Source organism: Rhinolophus hipposideros, assembly GCF_964194185.1.
Source record: "Rhinolophus hipposideros genome assembly, chromosome: 5".
NCBI classification, from domain to species: domain Eukaryota; kingdom Metazoa; phylum Chordata; class Mammalia; order Chiroptera; family Rhinolophidae; genus Rhinolophus; species Rhinolophus hipposideros.
In genome coordinates, this window is record NC_138051.1 from 28,116,276 (window position 1) to 28,135,255 (window position 18,980).

General features: G+C 45.0%; 1 protein-coding gene across 1 annotated transcript; it reads right to left on the minus strand.

Moving 5' to 3' along the window:
* Positions 1-10: 10 nt before the first annotated feature.
* Positions 11-11,056, minus strand: LOC308497674 (dehydrogenase/reductase SDR family member 4). The gene is made up of 8 exons (XM_081048589.1): positions 10,790-11,056; positions 9,498-9,675; positions 5,483-5,584; positions 3,369-3,439; positions 3,222-3,273; positions 2,791-2,925; positions 2,284-2,339; positions 11-549 (listed from the first exon to the last, which is right to left on the minus strand). Exons 1-8 carry the CDS (start codon positions 10,918-10,920, stop codon positions 435-437), a joined length of 840 nt encoding a protein of 279 aa, XP_080904715.1. The 5' UTR covers positions 10,921-11,056; the 3' UTR covers positions 11-434.
* Between the last annotated feature and the right edge of the window lie 7,924 nt (positions 11,057-18,980).

Below are 18,980 nucleotides of genomic sequence, written 5' to 3' on the forward strand. Positions count from 1 at the left end.
CGTTGATTCAAAGCAACAAGATCATCTGTATTTTATTTGCACCTTATTTGCAAATTGTTAATTTCCAACCCAGCTCCTTCAGCTCCAGGTTCCTTCTTTCCCATCTCCCTCAAATTCCCCAGATGTTCCCCCCACAAAAAAGAAAAGTAGTTGGTCTTTGCCAAGGTAGACTCAGTCTTCTCAGCAGGCCTGCCCTATGTCCTCAGGGGAAATCTTTATCCAAGGCTAGAGCAACAGCAGGAGTCCTCATAAGACCTAACCTTGACCTCAGGGAAGGCTGGATCTTTTCACAGGGCAGAACACTGATTTTAGCGGGGTGAGGTATAAGGTAAGCAGTATGAAAAGGCAGAGCTGGGAAAGGCCATTTGACGAATTCTGGGACCAGACCAGGAGTTGGAGCCCAATTTCTGCCATGGTGGGTTCTCTCCAGGTACTCAGAGGCGGGATGGGGCCCCTCCACCCACTGTCACTGTCTCCCCAGTGATGTAGCTGGCATCTTCAGAGCACAGGAAAGACACAATGCCTGCACATTCCTCCGGCTTGCCTATCCTGGGGAATAGACAAAACAAGGTAGGGAGCAAAAATTAAACAGGCTGACCTGGCCCACAGGGAATAAAATTTGCTTAATCATAAAGTATCAGGTGATTTTTCAGGACCAGTGTACAAGCTTACTGTCCATCAATAGGGTTATCATGAAGATAAGCTGTTATAATTCAGTATAAGCAATAAATACTGTACTCTGCAAAAAACCCACTATACATTATATTCAAATAATATAGAGATACTTTGTTTTTTTTTAGAGAACCCAGGACAACAGAATCCAAAGTTATATAAACTGGGGAGCAGCTATTTCACACTTCAAAGAATTTGTTTCACATGTGTGCATATGAGTCAAGCATCAGAGAGTCTGTGAGACAGTAAATGGTTTGTTTTAAATGACTCCATTTGCGCAGCTTCAATTCACAGACAGTTTTTTCAGGGATCTATTTTTGTCCCTTAGAGTCAAGTCCATTCTGTGAGAATGTGCTAATTCTCAGTATTTGTATCGGTGATTGCATAGTTAGGGAACATGTTACCATAACTGCCATAGAATGCTCTAGAGGTGGGGTAGACTGGATACTTCAAACCTAGAAGATCTGGATTAGTGGTTCTCCATCCTAGCTGCACATTGTAATCATTGGGAAGACTTATGCCCTCCTCCACCCCTGCCACACATACACAAAAGATGTCCAGGTTCTCTTGAACCAATTGAAAAAGAATCTCTGGGAGTGGGGCCTGAGCCTCTGGAGTTTCACCAACACCCCAGCGGGTTCTAATGGGCAAGATTGAGAAGCATGGGGCTAGCTCAATCATGGGGGCTCTAGGATGACAATACAATGACTTACTGTTTCCCCGAAAATAAGACCTAGCCGGACCATCAACTCTAATGCATCTGTTGGAGCAAAAATTAGTATAATACCCGGTCTTAGTTTACTATAAGACCCGGTTTTATGTAATACAACGTAAGACTGGGTCTCATATTAAGTTTTGCTCCAAAAGACGCATTAGAGTTGATAGTCCGGCTAGGTCTTATTTTCGGGGACACACAGTATTAGTGAATTGTGAACTAGGCCTGCAGCTCATGCCTGACATCGGAATGGCTTTGGGAGCACTTGAGTGGGTCTCCCTCCTTAAGTAGGCCTTACTTGCATGTGTCCTTGAAGTACAAGATGGAGAAGCTAACGACAAGAGAGTTCCTAGAAGCCAGAAGCTGGAGAGAGGCAGGGAACTTAGAGGAAAGGGAGCCAGACAAAGGTGCCTGAACGGTTCAGCCAGCCCCTGGGGGAAGAGACTAGTGTCCTTAGGCAAGAGGAGTTTTGGGATTTAGTAAAGCTCTTCATTCCTTTTATTTGGATTGCAGGACCATCAACTTGAGCTTTAGAAACATGACTGTTTGTTTAAGGGGAACTAAAAAGGCTTGTTGTGGTTTTGGTTTTGGCCCCTGGTGGCTAGGGATGCCCGGAGGTGGAGGCAAACAGCCAGCTGGAGAGAGGAGTCAGGGCCTCTTCCAGAGCTATGCTCTGCTGAAACCTGGGCATCTCTGTGTTTGGTTTTTACAATAGAAGCAGACTCCTTGCACATCACGGTAGTGATGCAATAGTCACGAACTTGTGAAGTGTGTATGTTTGAGGCCGAAGGGAGCATGCCGTGTTGTCTGTGGGACCAAGAGACCTGAGCTGTGGGCCGTGTGAGGGACCAGACCTTTCCATGTTGATCCCTCCTAACCCTCTCTGTGATCCTTACCTTCTTATCCGCAGGGCTTGTTTTATGCTCTCCTCGCTTGCCTTGTCCTCCCACAACTGCAGGGAAAAGGGGAATGTCTTTAAGTGAAAGAAGAGGCAAGGGAGGGGCAGAGAGAGGAGAAACTCCACGCCCTCACAACACTTGAGAGAAAGGGTGGAGAGACGCTCACCTCCCAGTCCTTCCTAGCCCCCAGTCTCTCCCCACTGCCCTCTTCTGTTTCATTCTTTTTAGGTTCTAGAGAGGCATTTTGCTGGGTCTCCCCAATTTCCATTCATTTAAGGAGCTATGAAACAGCATGAGTAGAGTCTGAATTCCTCAGTTGCTAACACACATCTCAAAAAAGGGGCAGGTCTGGTCTGGACAGGTGGCTGGTAGGGAGAGGGACTATAGAAAAACCCGGGGAGGGGGGTGGAGTGATTCGGTGTTCAGGACCCAGACCCTGGGCTTCCCCATCCAGGAAGAAACCCTACAGGGGTCCCAGCAGGATGCAGGACTCCCCATCCTTACCACTTGGCTGAAGTTAGTCTTGATGAGTCCCGGTGCCAGGCAGTTCACCCTAATGTTCCTTTGGGCCAGCTCTATGGCCAGGTTCTTGGTGAGGCCCAGCAAGGCTGTTTTACTAACATTGTAAGGGCCCAGGCCCTGGGGAAGGGAGAGAATGGGTTAGTCTCTTCGTTTCTAGTTCGTTCTTGGTTCTTACTGGAAGACATACAGGGTAGTAGATAATAGGGCATCTCCTATAAAGAAAGGTCCCAGTTAGGAAACAGTCTTGTGGATAAATTTCCCCAGGTTGTGGTTCATGGAAACAAGCCGCCTATTTTGTGGGAAGGGACTTGGTGGTATTCCAAAAGGGGACACAAACTTCTTTGAATGACTAGAGGGCTGGAAAGCTGCAGGATGGAGGAAGGGATGGAAGTAGCAGAGAAAGGGGTTCTTACTGGAAATGGGGTGTAGGCTGCTATGGAGGCCACAATCACCACTGATCCGCCTCTGGAAAAAGAAGAGAATGACCCTCTTCCCAGAAGAGACTCCTGCCCTCAGCCTGCACGGGGCCCATCTCACCCAGCCTCCCTCATTCTCTGTACCCTCGTTTCTCCATCTCTGGCACTGCTGCCTTTGTCAGCAGGGCTGTAGCCTTCACATTGATGTCCAGAATCTGAAACCGAGAGGAGAAAAAGAAACAGCATGAGGGGAAACAGCTGGAGAAGGCAGAACGATAAGGAGTCATGATAGGGTTCCTAAGATCTGCTTGTTAGGGCTGGAGGAGATCTTGGAGATAATTTCCTGGGACGTTACAAGTAAAGAAACTGAGCCCTACGGAGAAGTATCTTTCACTGGCTTATTTAGCAAGAGAACGAAACATTAGGTTAGGGTGGGAAAGAATGGAGCCTGGTTCATCTTGTTTCCTAACCAGCCAAGTTTGATTTGGCCCAGAATGGACTTAAATCCTCAGGACTATTTTGGATTTGAGCTGGATTTTCTGTGTTTCTTCCAAATAGGGAGAGCCGGGAATTCTGTCGGCCTCCTGGACCTGCCGCCGAGTGGACCTTGCTTCCCAAGGAGAATGTGGCCTGATCTTGGGGTCCTGGGGTGTTCCAGCATTCCTCTGGCTCCTGAACTTAGGGAGTGAGATGCCCTTGGCCCTCCAGGAAGGAGTGGCTTGCTGGACATTTGTTGAAAAGTAGGATCCTGAGGCACTTTTTGGGGAAGCTGGGGCATAGGCTGTAATCAAAACCCCACATCCATAATGTAAAACAAATTTATGACCCTTGTTCACACTGTTCTAGGCACTGCTGGGAATACTCTCCTCCCACACATCTCCAGACAGACTTCTTATTTTGAAAAATTTCAACTTACAGAAAAGTTAAAATGGAAGTACAATGAATATCCTCTACCTAGATCCACCAATTGTTCACATTTTGCCCCATTTGCCCTATCTATGTATTTATACATTTTTTCCTCAACCACTGAAAGTTGCATAGATCATAATGCTCTAACCCTAAATACTTCTGGATGTTCTTTTACACACCACAATCCATGATCACACCCAAGAAATTCAACATTGATACTAATGATTTTTACCTAATATGCTACCCATAATAATAAAGTTTTTCCAATTGTCCCCCAAATGTCCTTATTTTAAAAATCCAAGGTTCAATCAAGGATCAACCCTGGCATTTAGATTTGATATACTGTGATATTAAAAAACAAAACAAAAACACAAACTAAAAGGAAAATTACTTGGTTTGAAATTATTTTCCTGTGGTCTCTATTCAGACTACTGATGAAAGATGTTTTTCTACTTTAAAGAATATTAATCGAGAACTGATTCACTGAAGAGCATTTGGCACTTTGGTCTCTGTCTGTGAAACACTGATAAACAAAGTATAATATTTTAGTATTCTTAAACTTCAGTGTTGAGACATTATTGATGTCATCAGAATAAAAAGCAAAATCATGGGCGATCATAAAAAATTTAGCATTTCCAAATGATGTGGGAATATTAACCTCAGTAAACAAAGACAAATATTTAATTAAGGCTTTATAATTAAAGAATGTAGGTGTGTGAAATATATTGTGCATATAATGTAATTATAAACACATAAAAACCAATATTCTACACTTGATTTAGACATCTGGATCTCTGATTTTCTCAACATTGCAGTTCAGAAGAAAAGAGCACAGATCTTTTCAAAAGAGCGCTCTATACATTTTTTCAAAGGCTGTATGCTCTGAAGCGGCAACTTAGGTCATTTCACTGGAATTGGTATTTCACTTAACTAGCAGCTATTAGTTTTCCAGCTAATGAGAAATACTCTTTTTTTGTCAGCTGAAAAGGGATGGGTGGTATGTAAATTTAAGTGTATGTTATTGGCAGATTAGCTGCCATGTCTGCTGGAAATAAACCAGGTAGAGCCTGGATAAGTAGGGCTGGGTGGGGGTTGGGGGGTATGACAGAAGGCGGCTAGTAAGGAGCAAATGGAAGACAAAACTGGGGAGAAGCAGCAATGAAAGGGGGCAGGGAGAGAGGAAGCCAGCCCCCACTTGCCCGTTACCAGGTGCACTCCAGGTGTGTGGCAAATCACAAGGATTCCTCATTCCTCACATTTACACTGCACTTGACAAATGCATTCTAAAAGCAGACTGAGTTTGTGCTGTTTTCTGAGGCCCACCCCTTGCTGCTTTAATCCCTTCTCACCTTGTCCCACACCTCCTCGGTGACATCCATTAGGTTTCCAAAGAAAGGGTTGACAGCAGCATTGGATACCAGGATGTCAATGCCCCCATGAAGCTTCACAGCCTAGAGAGAGGAGTAAGGTCTGAGTCAGGCTGCAGGTCAGTTGGGGGGGTGCATTATCCATGTTAATACAGAATTACTTCTTAGGAACAAAGTGATGTCAAAGTGACATCTTTGTTTCTTGAAACATTTTTCTCCAAAGGTACCCTAAGTTCCGCTGCTAAACATTTAAGAACGTCTAAGTTCTTTGGCATTTTTTCTTCCTGACCCCTACTTCTTCTAAGGCTGTCACTGATCCTTTTCTCTTTGGGGAGCTCCTTTATCTCATGGCTTCAGCTCTCACCTCAAAATTGATTTCTAGACTCTTCCTCCTTTCACACTGAGTCCCAGCCCCATTGCTTCAAGTGCTTACTGTCCAGTTCTCCTAGAATAAGTTACTATTATCTCAAACTCAATCTGTTCACACCTACTTGAATAGAGAAAGCGGTTTAAATAGACCCCTAGAAAGTTACCACGGGGAGGGGCTTTTAGATCCTCTAGCTCCATGTCGTCAGGGTGAAGGTGAAGACACAAGTCCAGGGAAGGTGATTTCTCAGAGACCGCTAGCTCAGTAATGGCATATTAGGGCCAGGCTAAGAACAAGAGGCCTGTTATTTTGGTCTTTGGGAGAGGTAAAGTGATTTGCTCAGTCAGATTTGCTAGTTAGTGGTGGCAGAACTGAACCAGGTCTGGTGAAGAAGACACCAGCCTGGACTTAAAGCAGTTCCATACTCACTTGGTTGTAATGTCTTCACATAGGTGGTGACCGGCATGTGCTGCAGAAAGGGGTGGCTAAACAGAATCTGCCCACAATACGCCGCCCTGAAAAGCTGATATGCTGCCCTGAAATCTGATTTACATTTGCCCAGAACTGGCAATTTTGATGCCTGGGGCAAGCAGCAGCAAATAGGCCCTCAGTCGACTTTGTGCTTCGAGATTTGGTGCCCAGAGGGGTGTTATTAACAATGTGGACCATCTGCTCGCTCCCGTTTTAACTAATTATTCTTGCTAAGTAGGTGCTAAGCTCAGTTGTTTCTACATTGCTGAAGGAACTGTCACACTGCTGAAGCCCGAGCTGTCAACATGTAAATTTAATAAAACGTGAAATCACGTGATCTTTTAAAACCAGTATCAACACTTTTCTCGTGCTCTATACATTTTGGTGTCCTGGTAATGCCTCAGTCACCTGCTCGGGCTCTGTGTAAGTCTGGCCTATAGACTTATGACTAGGAAAGTGCAGAATATGTTAGAATGTGATGCGTGTGTGTTTCGGGATGGGAAGATGGTAGATTGCGCCAGAATCACCTGGAGCGCTTTTTCATTTCTGCTGTGCAGCCTGTCCCCCTCTCCTTCCAGGCCTATCAGCGCGCAGAGGGGAGAACGTTAATGAGAAAGGTACTCTGAATACCCAGCTGGTGTCTTCTAAGTCTCGCTCTAAATTGTATGATCATTATATGAAAGTGGTTAAGAGTTGTTTGATAGGTATATGTTTTAGAAAAAGTACAATAAAGTGGAGAAGTGGTTAAAGGTGCTCATCACATCTTTGAGAAGCTTCGAGGAGATGAGGAGGCCACTGGGTAGTAACCATCCTCAGGGCAGCAGCTTTCCTCATGTCAGGGTGATGGCTGGCAATAGGCACAACACATTTCAAATTGTTAACAAGTAACCTATCATTCTCCATCCTGACATTGCCCTGAGGGTCATTTTTGACTCATTCTATTGTGTTTCCCGGAAAATAAGACCTAGTCGGACAATCAGCCCTAATGCGTCTTTTGGAGCAAAAATTAATATAAGACCCAGTCTTATTTTACTATAAGACTGGGTATAATACAATACAATACAATATAATACAATACAATATAATACCAGGTCTTATATTAATTTTTGCTCCAAAAGGTGCATTAGAGCTGATTGTCCAGCTAGGTCTTATTTTCAGGGAAACACAGTATTTCCCATTTCTAACCACTGGGTTAGAAAAAAATCTTGGTTGGTTCCACTAAATGTCTGTTGGGAGTATACATTCTGTATACATTTTGGTTCCACCACCACTGCTGTAGACCTGAATGACAGCAACAGCCCCCCCGCTGATGCCCCTGGCTCAGAGTCTTCTCTATACCAATATATCTTTCCTCCCAGTGCCAGATTCTCTTTCTTTAATAACCATTTTCATCTTGCTCAAAACCTCACATGGCCTCTTCTTTCCTACAATGATGTCTAAACTCCTTTGGGAGACTCTGGAGGCCTCCGTGCCCTCTCTTTCCCATCATCCCATTACACCAGCACTCCCGAGCCTGTACTCTCTGCTGTGGGCTGACAGTGCTCCTCTCTCCCCTTCAGTCCCTCCTTAGCTGTCTGCTCATTTTGTAGGGTCATCTGGAACCCCATCCTCCATCTGTCCATCCCACCCACTCCTCAAGGTCTAGCTCAGGCCCCACTGCTAGGCCAGGGCTAGGTTAAATGGACCTGGTGCGGGTGAGAGGTGGTTTTCTTGGCAGGATTTTGGTATTAGGTTGCTATGTACATTTCATATGGCTAGTCACTAATTGGCCCAGGATCCCAGATGTCTCCCTTCAGTCTCAGGATCAGAGAACCAATCTCAGGCTCTGTCCAGCAGCCTATGCCAGGCAAGGTGACTTTCTTGGACTTACAGTTGGTTCTCTCTAATGCGCATTTGAGCATTCCCAAATGGTTCCTTAAAAATGGAATAACCTTGATTACCGGTCAAGATGGCAAAGTACGTAAACACTGTGCTTACCTCCTCCTCTCAGGACCACATCAATTACAACTAATCCACACAACAACCATTATTGAGAATCACCTGAAATCTAGCTGAACCGAAGCCCCACAACTAAGGACATAAAGAAGCCACCTTCCCTCTAACCACTATGCTGTACACCTGATATTAATATAAAATAATATTGAATGTCAAAATAAATAAAGTGTAAAAAAAATGGAATAACCTGAAGTCGTCTACCATACCACCATCTATCATCATTTATCGTCCCCCTCTTCTAAGATTATTATCAAAAGTATATTACCAAAATTATTTCTACCAGACTTTCAACTGGTTAGTACAATCCCATACTTTCCATTCCGCAGTAGATTCTCCCTTCCACTCCAGGGAATAAAGTGTGTGCCCTGAGACTAAGGGAAAGGGAGCCTCCTTTGCCAGATTCATATTTTCTTGTGCAGCTGGGAGGCTGGCGCCAAGCACCAACTCTGACGCTGGCTTAGACACTGTCCAAGTGGGCACCCAAGGCCTGACCTGATACTAATGGGGAAATGCCGGGTAGTCTGCAGGCAGTTTGGAAGGTCTGGGTTGACTCACAGCTCTTTTCTTACTGGCTGTGGGACCTCGAGATGTTACTACATACACATTTCTGAGCACAGGGCAAACAGGGAGAATAGTCCTTGCCTTGTTTGGGTTGTTGTCAGGTTTATAGATAACCAGTATAAGCCTCTGAACAAAGTGAATGGCACACAGTAGGTGGCTGAAACATGTGGCTGCCTCCTGCAGTTTCTAGGCACTTGGCTCTATATACTAAAGAACAGGCGATTGACTACTTATTAGCTCACTGGTGGGAACATCTATTTTGTAATTGTATTTACCCTTCTCATCTGCCCTATTAGATTGGAGAACACACTGGAGAACCAGGACCAGCTGTTTTTTTGGCGGGTGCCCCGAAGAGCTGATGCAGGGTTGAAGCATTAGAGTAATTTTTGATTCTCTGACTGGGATGGGATGATTCTTGGAGACATAATAGAAAGGGTACACAATAAAAATGTGCTGGCAGACTGGTGTGGGTATGCAGAATGCACTGTTATGTTTTAGTTAATAGTGCTGGCTTGGATCGCACCAATGTTGTCCAGGGAAGGAGGCTCAGGCTGGCTCCCTTCTGCTACCTCCTGGCTCTGTGCCCATGTCCTTGCTGCTCACCGTGGCTACCAGCCGCTCCCGGTGCTCTGCCTTCCCCACGTGGCACACGATACCCGTCACACTCAGCCCCTCCCCCTGCAGTGCTGCAACAGCCCGGTCCACGTTCTGCTGCTTCCGGCTGCTGACCACCACGTGGGCCCCGTCCTGGGCCAGACGCCTGGCGATGGCGAAGCCTATCCTGTGGGCAGAGAGAGAGAAGGACTGTCAGGCCAGTACAGGGAAGAGGTTGAGAGCATGGGCTGAGAGTCAGACTGCCTGGGTTTGAATTCTAGGTCTCCTTCCATATGACGTTCATGTCTGTGTTATGTGTCAAATAGGGCTAATGGCACAGCCATTACCATACTGATGGACATGCTTAGCATAACCATTTACTTATGGTTTTTATGGTTTTGGTCCTCAGACTAGGATCCCAGGAAGTGATATCACCTTCCACAAGTCTCATGATGGGTGACAGGCCCCATACCCTGTAGGGACTGAGGGGAGAGAACCGTGCTACCCGTAGAGCAGCAGCCACTTCTGTGATTGAAAGGTCTCACTCAAAAGAGCCCCTGCTTCCACATATTTCCTTACTAGTCTATATCATTTCAAAATTCTGTCTTTAGTTATGTTTTGGGGTGCATATGAAAGGGTGGGTCTCTGGTTAAAAATGTAAATTTTTTACATACATTACTTCCCTGGAAGTAATGGTTACACATTTTGCAAATGTTAGCTATTAGCATTTTGAGTACATTTTAGATTTGTGGAGAGCTGGTGTCTAGCTAAGTCCTGTGGGAATGAGAAGCAGCATAGACAAAAGTGGTGGGTGAGAAACAGGCTGGGCAAGGAAGGCCAAAATGTACTGAACTAAACAAAAATCTGGATACATGGGCCTTTGTGTCCCCTCTAGGTCAGGGGTATGGTTCTGGGAGACTTGTCAGGGTGCCCAAATGGTGAGTCTGGAACTCCCATTCCATAGTCGACGGAGGCAGTAGGATAGGATTTTTGAAATCTGGACTGCCTTAGATTTCCAGTCTGCTGATCTTCCTAGACGCCAAGGGTGGCGTAGGTTGACTGGGGCAACCTAGAGCACTCCGGGGGCAGCACGGAGGTGGCGCATTGAGCCAGAGGGAGCAGTGACATGACACTGGCTAGGGGATTCAGAGGGGCTGCAGGCCAACCACGTGGTTCCTTTCTTCCGGGGCCAGACTGGCAGCGTGTGAGGCCTGAGGACACGGTCCGGAAGGCAAAGGACGAGTTGTGAGTACCAGTTTCCGGAGAGCGGAGGCCTCAACGACTCCCGCCGGGGTACTCACCCATCGGTGGAGGCCGTTACTAGGGCCACCTTATTCGCGAGCGGGTCCCGGCGCGCCACCCCGGAGCTGGCCATTCGCACCGACTTCCACAACCGTACACAGCCGCCCAGCAGCAATCCCACCTTCTGCATGGCGCCTTCCAATCGCAGAGGGTTCCTTGGCACCCTGGGGGAGGTGACAGTAGGGCCGACTCCCGCCCCGCGTCCTGCTCAGGGCCCGCCCTTGGGCTGGACCGCTCCTCCCGCTGCCGCCGACCCCTCGCACCGGGAGCAGGCCGTGGCTGCGGGCGCCCCCTGCCGGCGCCTGGCCGCCCCGCCCCGCAGTCCTCTGCTCTGCCCCGGCGGGTGTGGGACAGGGCTGTCAGTCCAAGTTTCCTGTGTCCCGCACCCCTGCCGGTACCCGCAGATTTCCCCACACCCCTCCTTCCACATTTCCTTACCCACGTCATTTTTCTAGGAGGTAGAGGGAGCTTTGAGTTAGTTGCTTTTGCTTCCCAGAACCTCAAGATGGACCCCCTTCTCCAACAAAGTCTGGGTCTACTTATGCGACAGCCCATAGAAGGACAAATATTTTGAGATTGCCAATGGAGATGTGGTCTCCGCGGAGTCACCGTATGAGCGTCCCGGGTGAGGGTGGAGGAGACTGGGATAGAGTCCTGATGGGGAGCAGCTGGGCTAGGCCTGCCACTGCCTTTCATTCTGGCTCAAGGTCTTCTCCATCCTGACTGACAGGCCTGGAGGGCAGACTCTGATCATTGTGGTAACCAGTGTGCGGGGATAAAAATCCTGGCAGGACCTGACAGGTCCCCTTATACTCTCCACCCTAAGAGGACTTCCCCACTCTACAGGGTCTAAGTGGTAGCAAGGAGGCCGGAGGGTCCCCCAGCCAATGGTGGAAATACCCAGAACTCAGGAACACTCACTTCTCCACAATCACCACGTCCCCGGGTCTTAGCCTCCATCCCAGTTCAATGAATATTTGTTGAATGTAAAAGCACTTTATAAACTGTAAACTACTAAACACATAGAAATTATTGCCAGCATAAAGTAATTATTATTGCTGCCACAGGCTAGACTCTTTAAAAAAATTTTTTATTCTATTACATTTATTAAATAGTGGGTTTCCACACATAGCATTTTAAATAATCCAGGCAGGGGGAGATGGGAGAAGATGACACATTTAGAGCTCCCTTCTCCCAATACATAAGTATTTACATTTTAGCAACTGGACAATCCTGTCTCAGAAGGAGGAAGCAAGAATCTAAAAAAGATGGGGGAGGCCCCAGAAGAACAAACAAGATTTATTTCCCGGACCCCATTTCCCCAAAAACCACACCTCTTCACCTTAGTGGACTTTAGTGGTATCCATCTCCCATTCCTTCCCAAATTATGGAAGTAGGGTTCCCACCAGAATAAGAGCACTTAGAATAACACAGTAGGGTCCCCTCACCAAAAAATTTAATTAATTAATTAAAAAAAAATAATTTTTTAAGCCCTGGGATAACAATAGGGCATTACCTCCCCCAGAATAAACAAACTCGGGCTGAGTTAGGCAAGCAGCTTGACTGAATATGGGACCCTAGACTAGAGGAAAGTATCCCTTTACTAAAATAAAAGCTGCTGGGGTGTTGAATGAAAGCACCCTTGCCCAAGTTAGAGCATTTGAACTAAGTTTGTGTGGTGGTAGCAGGAAGTGCCCGTGTAAGGGTTGCAACAAATCAGAGTAAGGGTCCTGGGACTCATAAGGTAAGTAACTTCAACCAAGTAAACATCCTTAGCAAAATGAGAAGCAAGGAAGTCCTCCCTCCAGATAAGAAACCGTAAATTCTGGGAGGGCTCCTTAGCAGAATTGGGATGGGGACAGACTTGGTTCATGTCTTCTGACCCCTGATCCCCAATCTCTGACCCTAGTAACACTGGATTTTTGATGGCCTGTAAAACCAGGTCAACAGATGTCCTTCTGTCCCTTTGGCATGGTCATGGGATGGCCACCCCAACTAGGGCAGCAGGGACCAGGCCAAAGGGGTGAGACCCCCTTTAGGGGTGCTGGGGGGTGCATTCTCAGCTGGTATCTGAATCCAGGGGTCCAGCCGGATCTCCTCCAGTGAGGGTCGGGCAGAGGGTTTGGGGGCCAGGCACCAGCAGATTAGGGCACAGCAGTCTGGGGATACAGGAGCAGGGAAGTGAAGCTCAGCCTGCAGAATCTCCTGGTCCCCTTTGAAGGGAATGTCCCCACACACCATGTCATAGAGAAGGACATGGCTGGGAGTGCATGGTACTGCCGCTCCAGGGGGCTGTAAGCCGTCGTCCCCTCAAAGTCGCTGTAGGGTTATCATGAAGCAGGGCACCAGGACCAAAATCAATGAGTTTATACAATCCTGGCGGAGGTCGGTCAGGATGTTCTCATCCTTGACATCACAATGGACAACTCCACGGGCATGGCAGTGCCGAATGGCTGTAACTACCTGGGCAAAGAGGCAGCGGCTTCAGCCTTCTCCCAACCGACCCATTTCTTTTTCTTCTTGGTGTTAGTCTTTTCGTTAAAAAAAGATGGTAAAAGCAGATGGATAGCTTGAGAAAAGTGTTGTTTGTTGGTGAAATCCACCGTTTGGCAACCCTATGTCAGTCCCTACAATTAGAGGAGAGAGAATACTAGTCTGTGAAATTCAGTTTGGGGGATTGCTGTTTAATAAAATTCATACTTACTGAAGATTGATTTAAGTATATGTGTAGGTCAGCTGATCAGCTAAAAATGGAATTCAGCATTCAAAAGGGGGGTGTATGGGTAGCAAGTGATATAGCAGTGTGCATTGGATTTATAATATATTCCTCAGCCAAGAAGTTACAGCTGTGGTACTGAGCTTTGGTACTCAGCACATCCTGATAAGATAAGGGAGCTTATGTCTAATTTTCCCCATATCTGGGGAAAACTGACTCTCTGACTGGTGCCCCTCAGTCTGAACCTCATGAATTATTGACAACAGAGGCTGGATAGCATGACACGACTCTTCCCTCTCCCCCGTTCAGAGCTAATGTACTGTGGGAACCCTTCCCAGCACTCTCCACCTCTGTGTGGGGCTGGGGGGAGGGTGTGTAGGAGGACTGAAGTAGGGGTTCTCAGGGCTTTTGGTTCAAAGGGACAGGCTTGCATGGTGAATTTGATCTCTCTTCATCTCCCGCTCAGAGGTGAGCAACCAGATCCAGGAGCTCAGGGTGGGGGAGGGGGAGGGAGACTATACCTCAAAGAGCAAAGGGTTCTGGGAAAAGAGAATTCTGTCCTGGGAGCTCTGTGATCATTGGCCCCTCCTCATCTGGGCAGGGTAGATATTGGCCTCTAGCATAATTTCTTTTAGGAGAGCAGAGGGGACATTTGGGAGGATATCTGTGAACAAAAAGGGTAGAGGGGAGGCAAGAAGTGTGGGAGTCTCTAGCTCCTACTCCATATCAAGCTAGTTTGCTGGAGATGGGGGTAGGAAATCTTTGGGGAAAATAATTGATCATGTCGGAGTCCCTTTGAAATGGGAACTTTAATATGAAACGGGATTGCTCTTGTGTGGAGGCGGTACCCTCTGCAGGTCTTGAAGAAATGCTTTTGTGATTGAGGACTACACTCCCGGCTTCTTCAAGGGTGACTGTGGTCCAGAGGAAATTCCCCTGGGGTGGAATTTAAATCTTGGGTTTTGCAATAGCCATCCCAGATTGGTCATTGATTCACACATCATCATTTGACATAACCCAGGAATGGGCAGTGTGGCAGGGCTATGGATAACAACTTTTATTGAACACTTACTAAGTGCTAGCAAGTGTTGGGTGCTTTCTATTACTTTACTGAATATTTCCAATCCAGTGAAGTAGGCATTTTTATTTCCATATGTGAAATCACAGTGAGTCATGACAACCTGACCCCCTGTCAACGTTGAATAGCTGTACTTAATTTTTCTGACATTGTTGGAGAATGACAGTTTTCTTAGAAATTAATTTACTCTGGATTGCAATTTTACTTTCAGCACCAATGTGTTTTTGTTTTAATTATTAAAAATCTATTCTTTAAATTATAAAAATAACACATGTTCATGATTTTAAAAAGAGACAGGTTATAAGGTGAAAAGTAAAGGTGAAAAGTAAAAGTAGGTAAAAGTGTTTCTTTTACCTACTTCCCATATAGCTCTTGGTCTTGTGTATCCTTCCAGAAATTTCCTATGCATTTTTCACTTAAAAATGTTTCCCATGAATGGAATGACACTATACATACTGTTCTTCAAATTACTGTTTCTTTTCTTTTTTCCTTCCCCCCTTCTTTTGTTTCTTAAAATACATTTTTGAAGACTATTCTAAGTGGTACACAATAGATCTACTCTATTCCCTCTCCCTCTAAAAATAGCGGCACAATATCCCGTTGTGTGAGTATTCCATCATTTATTTAGCCAGTCTTCTACTGATGGACATTTAAGTAGCTTCCAGTGTTTTGCTATTTTCAAACAATATTACAGTGAACAACCTTGGATGTATATATATTTTGTATTTGGTGCAAATCTGTTTGTAACCTGGGTCAAATGTTTTAAATCGATGGTTATGGTTTAATTACCTTAAAAAAGATTTAAGCAGTTTTGTTGGAATTGTTTTTCTACAGCGTATTTACCTGCCGCCTTACACTCTGATACACAGAACGTAGACTGGTTTAAACTTAAGCTAAGTGAAAAGTGTCGACATACCTCAGTGACTGAGAGTCCATGGGGAGTAGTGGGTCCCACTGACGTTTAGCTTACAGAACAGAGACATTCTCAGTTCTACCCACGTTTATCATTGAGAATGCCAGGTTAGCATTGTCAGATCTTAACATTTTTAAACAGAAGGTAGAAATCTGGATTTTACTATGAAATATTTGATTTTAAACTGTTGACAACTAATTTGCTTAAAAAAAAAAAACACACCAAAAAGCAACAAACCAAGACTGTGCATGGATTCTGTAGGTGCCAGAGTCTGACACAATCTCTGCCTATTTAAATATAATGAATTATTAATTTTGTGATTATATTGCTCTATCTAGAATGTCATAATTCTATTTTATAGCTTATTCAATTTCTGGTTTTTAAATTTTCTCCCCCGGTGACCCTGTATTTAGATAGTTTTTGTGAACACCGTTTAGAAATCATCCTTCCGGTGTTTGTTCAGATCTTTTTCAGGCACTCTGTACAGCAGCGGGCAAAAGGTTCGTAAAGACAGGCTACTCTTTTCCCTCAGGCCCAGGATTGCTTTCTTTTGCTGTGTTTGGAAAGGGGTGGTGGTGGTGGTGGTGGGCTGTCCCCCAGTTTATTTTCAAGTAGCAGTTGGCTCCATCTTGGTGCTCAGCACTCTCTGCTGCTGGTTACCCCAGGATTACCATCCTGGTGTGGTTTGCAGATAGAAACTGAGATGCAGGGACAAGATCATGTCCCCAACTGCCTATCCTTTATTCCTCGTAATGTCATTGCACCAAGAAATTCACTGCAGATTTGGGGGTGGTGTGAATTACAATGTAAGGGAACAAATCTCCTTATAGGACACCTAATAAGACTTCCCATTGGGTTCTTTATGGGCTCAATCAAATTCCTAACCCTGTTTTCAAAATGGTGATTTCCCCTCTTTCCTCCCTCAGAGACAGCCCCTGTGGCAGAAGTGGAGATGCAGATAACAGCTTAGATCCTCCTTCTAGAAAGGACTCTCACTGGCTGCTGTGAGTCTGATTAGCTGTCAGCCTCCAGCTGACCGTAAACTCCTTCTCAGGATGGCTCCCGCCAGTGACTAAGCATGATGGTGGTACACGGGCCTCATCATTTTTGCCTGACACGGGTCTCCTCTAACAGTCATCTTTGCTTTGGAGCTTCCTGTTGGGCTGGTGTTTGTCAGATCTGCGTCACGTGGTCTAACAGTTCCTCCTTTTCAATCCTGCTTCCTCCCCTTTCCATTCACAGGTTACTCTGACTAAAGCTTTGGACTCCTAACTCCAACCAGGCATCTGCTTTGCTGAGGACTCACTGACAGTCTCCTTTCTTCAGAATCTTTTCCATGCAAGACTATTAGCACACAGGGGATGTTCTCCCCAAGGATTTGCCCTTTCCCACAAATCAGAGCATCAGGGCTTTCTGAAGCAAGAATCCAGTCACTACAGTTCCTGCCAGATTGGGTTATTCGATGGGAGACTTTCATAGAAAATTGAATGGTGGGCTTTGGCAGTCTAAGGCCAGCACAACAGCGCAAGTTCAGTTCTGGAGCGCCATGTTTTTCTTTGCGATTTCTCTGGTAAGATAAGGTGAAGAAATGTACCCTCCCCCCTCCTGAGGTATTCCATTTTCCTGTGAGGAATTTCTAGATCAACTGAGCACATGTGCTGCACACACACACGCGCACACACACACCCTTCCAAGAACCAATTGCAATTCTTAGGGACAATGCAGTCTAAATCCACATTAAGAAAGAAAACTGTTTCCCTAGAGGTGCCAGCCAGTTCTCTGTGGAGATAACATTTGACACTGTTATGCAAAGCAGTTTCAGTTCTCCAGTCCTGCTTTTAGAACAGTGTAAGAGGCTGATGGTATGAAATGAATAAGGCCTATCATAAGCCTTGCCAAAGGACAGACAGAGCAGTCTACTTCTGAGGGCTCTCTCTTTGTTGGGCTAGATCAAATTCTTGGAGCACTCCTTTTAATCTCTGTAAAGGAAGTAGGGTAGTTTAAGAATTTATCATCCTTATGTCTCAAGCAAACCCTCAGGAATGAAGGGAAATGGGTGGGTTAGTCCTGGTTACAAATGCTCTGCTCACTCATTTTGAATTAACGACAGAGGGTTTGTTCTTACCTTTTGATATTTCATTAATAACCAAGGAATCATACAATACACAGTTTCTGCACTTTGTAGTTTAAAAAACCTTTCTTTTGAAGTACTTATAGACTTACAGTTATTGTAGACTCAAAAGTAGCACATAGAGTCCAAATGTCCCCTCCCCCCAACTTCCCCCAACGGTGACATGTGACAGTGGTGACATCTGTAGTACAATGCTAAGACCAGGACATTGACGTTGGTGCAATACTGTTAAACTGGACTAAAGACCCTATTCAGTGTTCATCATTTTTTATGTGAATGCATTTGTGTGTGTCAGTGTGTGTGTGGTGTGTGTGTGTGTGTGTGTCCTTAACTTGTTGGTATACCTTGGAGATCTTTGACTAACAGGCCATACAGATCTACTTTTTTCTTATTCCTTCTTTCACTATCTGGATGGACTATCACTTATCAGTCCCCTGTTGAAGTCCACTTTAGTTGTTGCTGGCTTTTCTCTACTACATATGATGTTGCAATAGCATTTTTGTACACATAGGTAGGAGAACTTGTACCAAGCCCAGGTAAATAGTTGAAAAAATGGGGCAAAGGTATGTGCCTTTGACATTTTGATAGAAATTGCCAATTGACCTCCAGAAAAGCTGTGCCCTTTTCCAGTCTCAGGGAACCTTCCTGAAGGGCAATTCAGGTGATGGTGTCCATTTCATCACACCCTCATGGCACTCAGTTTCACCAACCATTTTAATTTTTGCCAATCAGGGTGAAAAAAGTTTTTTTATTTGAATTTATTAAGATGATTGAGTGTTTTTTCAAATGTTTACAGGTAATCGTATTTCTTGTTTCATAAACTGCTTATTCCTGTCTTTTGTCCATTTTTATTGGGTTGTTTACATTTTTCTTACTTATTCTTATACATTCTTTATGAGAGGAAACTACCCATTTGACTGTTATGTGTTGCAAATATTTTTCTCAGTATAACTTTTGAATTTATATCTTTTTAACGTCATGTAGATGTTTTAAATTTAAATGGAATCAGTTTTATTTATCTTTTCTTTTATGGCTTCTGAGTTTTATGTCATGCTTAGAAAGGCCTTTCTTACTCCAAGAGTGTAAAAAAATTCATGTTTTCATGTAGTTATTTAATGTTGCCAATGTGTGTATGTGTTTAAACATCTGATATTTGTTCTGGTATAGGAAGTGAGATAGAGATCCAAGTTTATTTTATTTATTTATTATTTTATTTTATTTTTAAAGAGAAACTTATGAGTTTATTTGAGCCAAACTGACGATAATTGCTGGGAAGCAAAATCTCAACAGAGGAAATGCTCCCAAGTTTATTTTGTTTTACCAAATGGTTATCTAGTCAGCCCGGTTTGAGT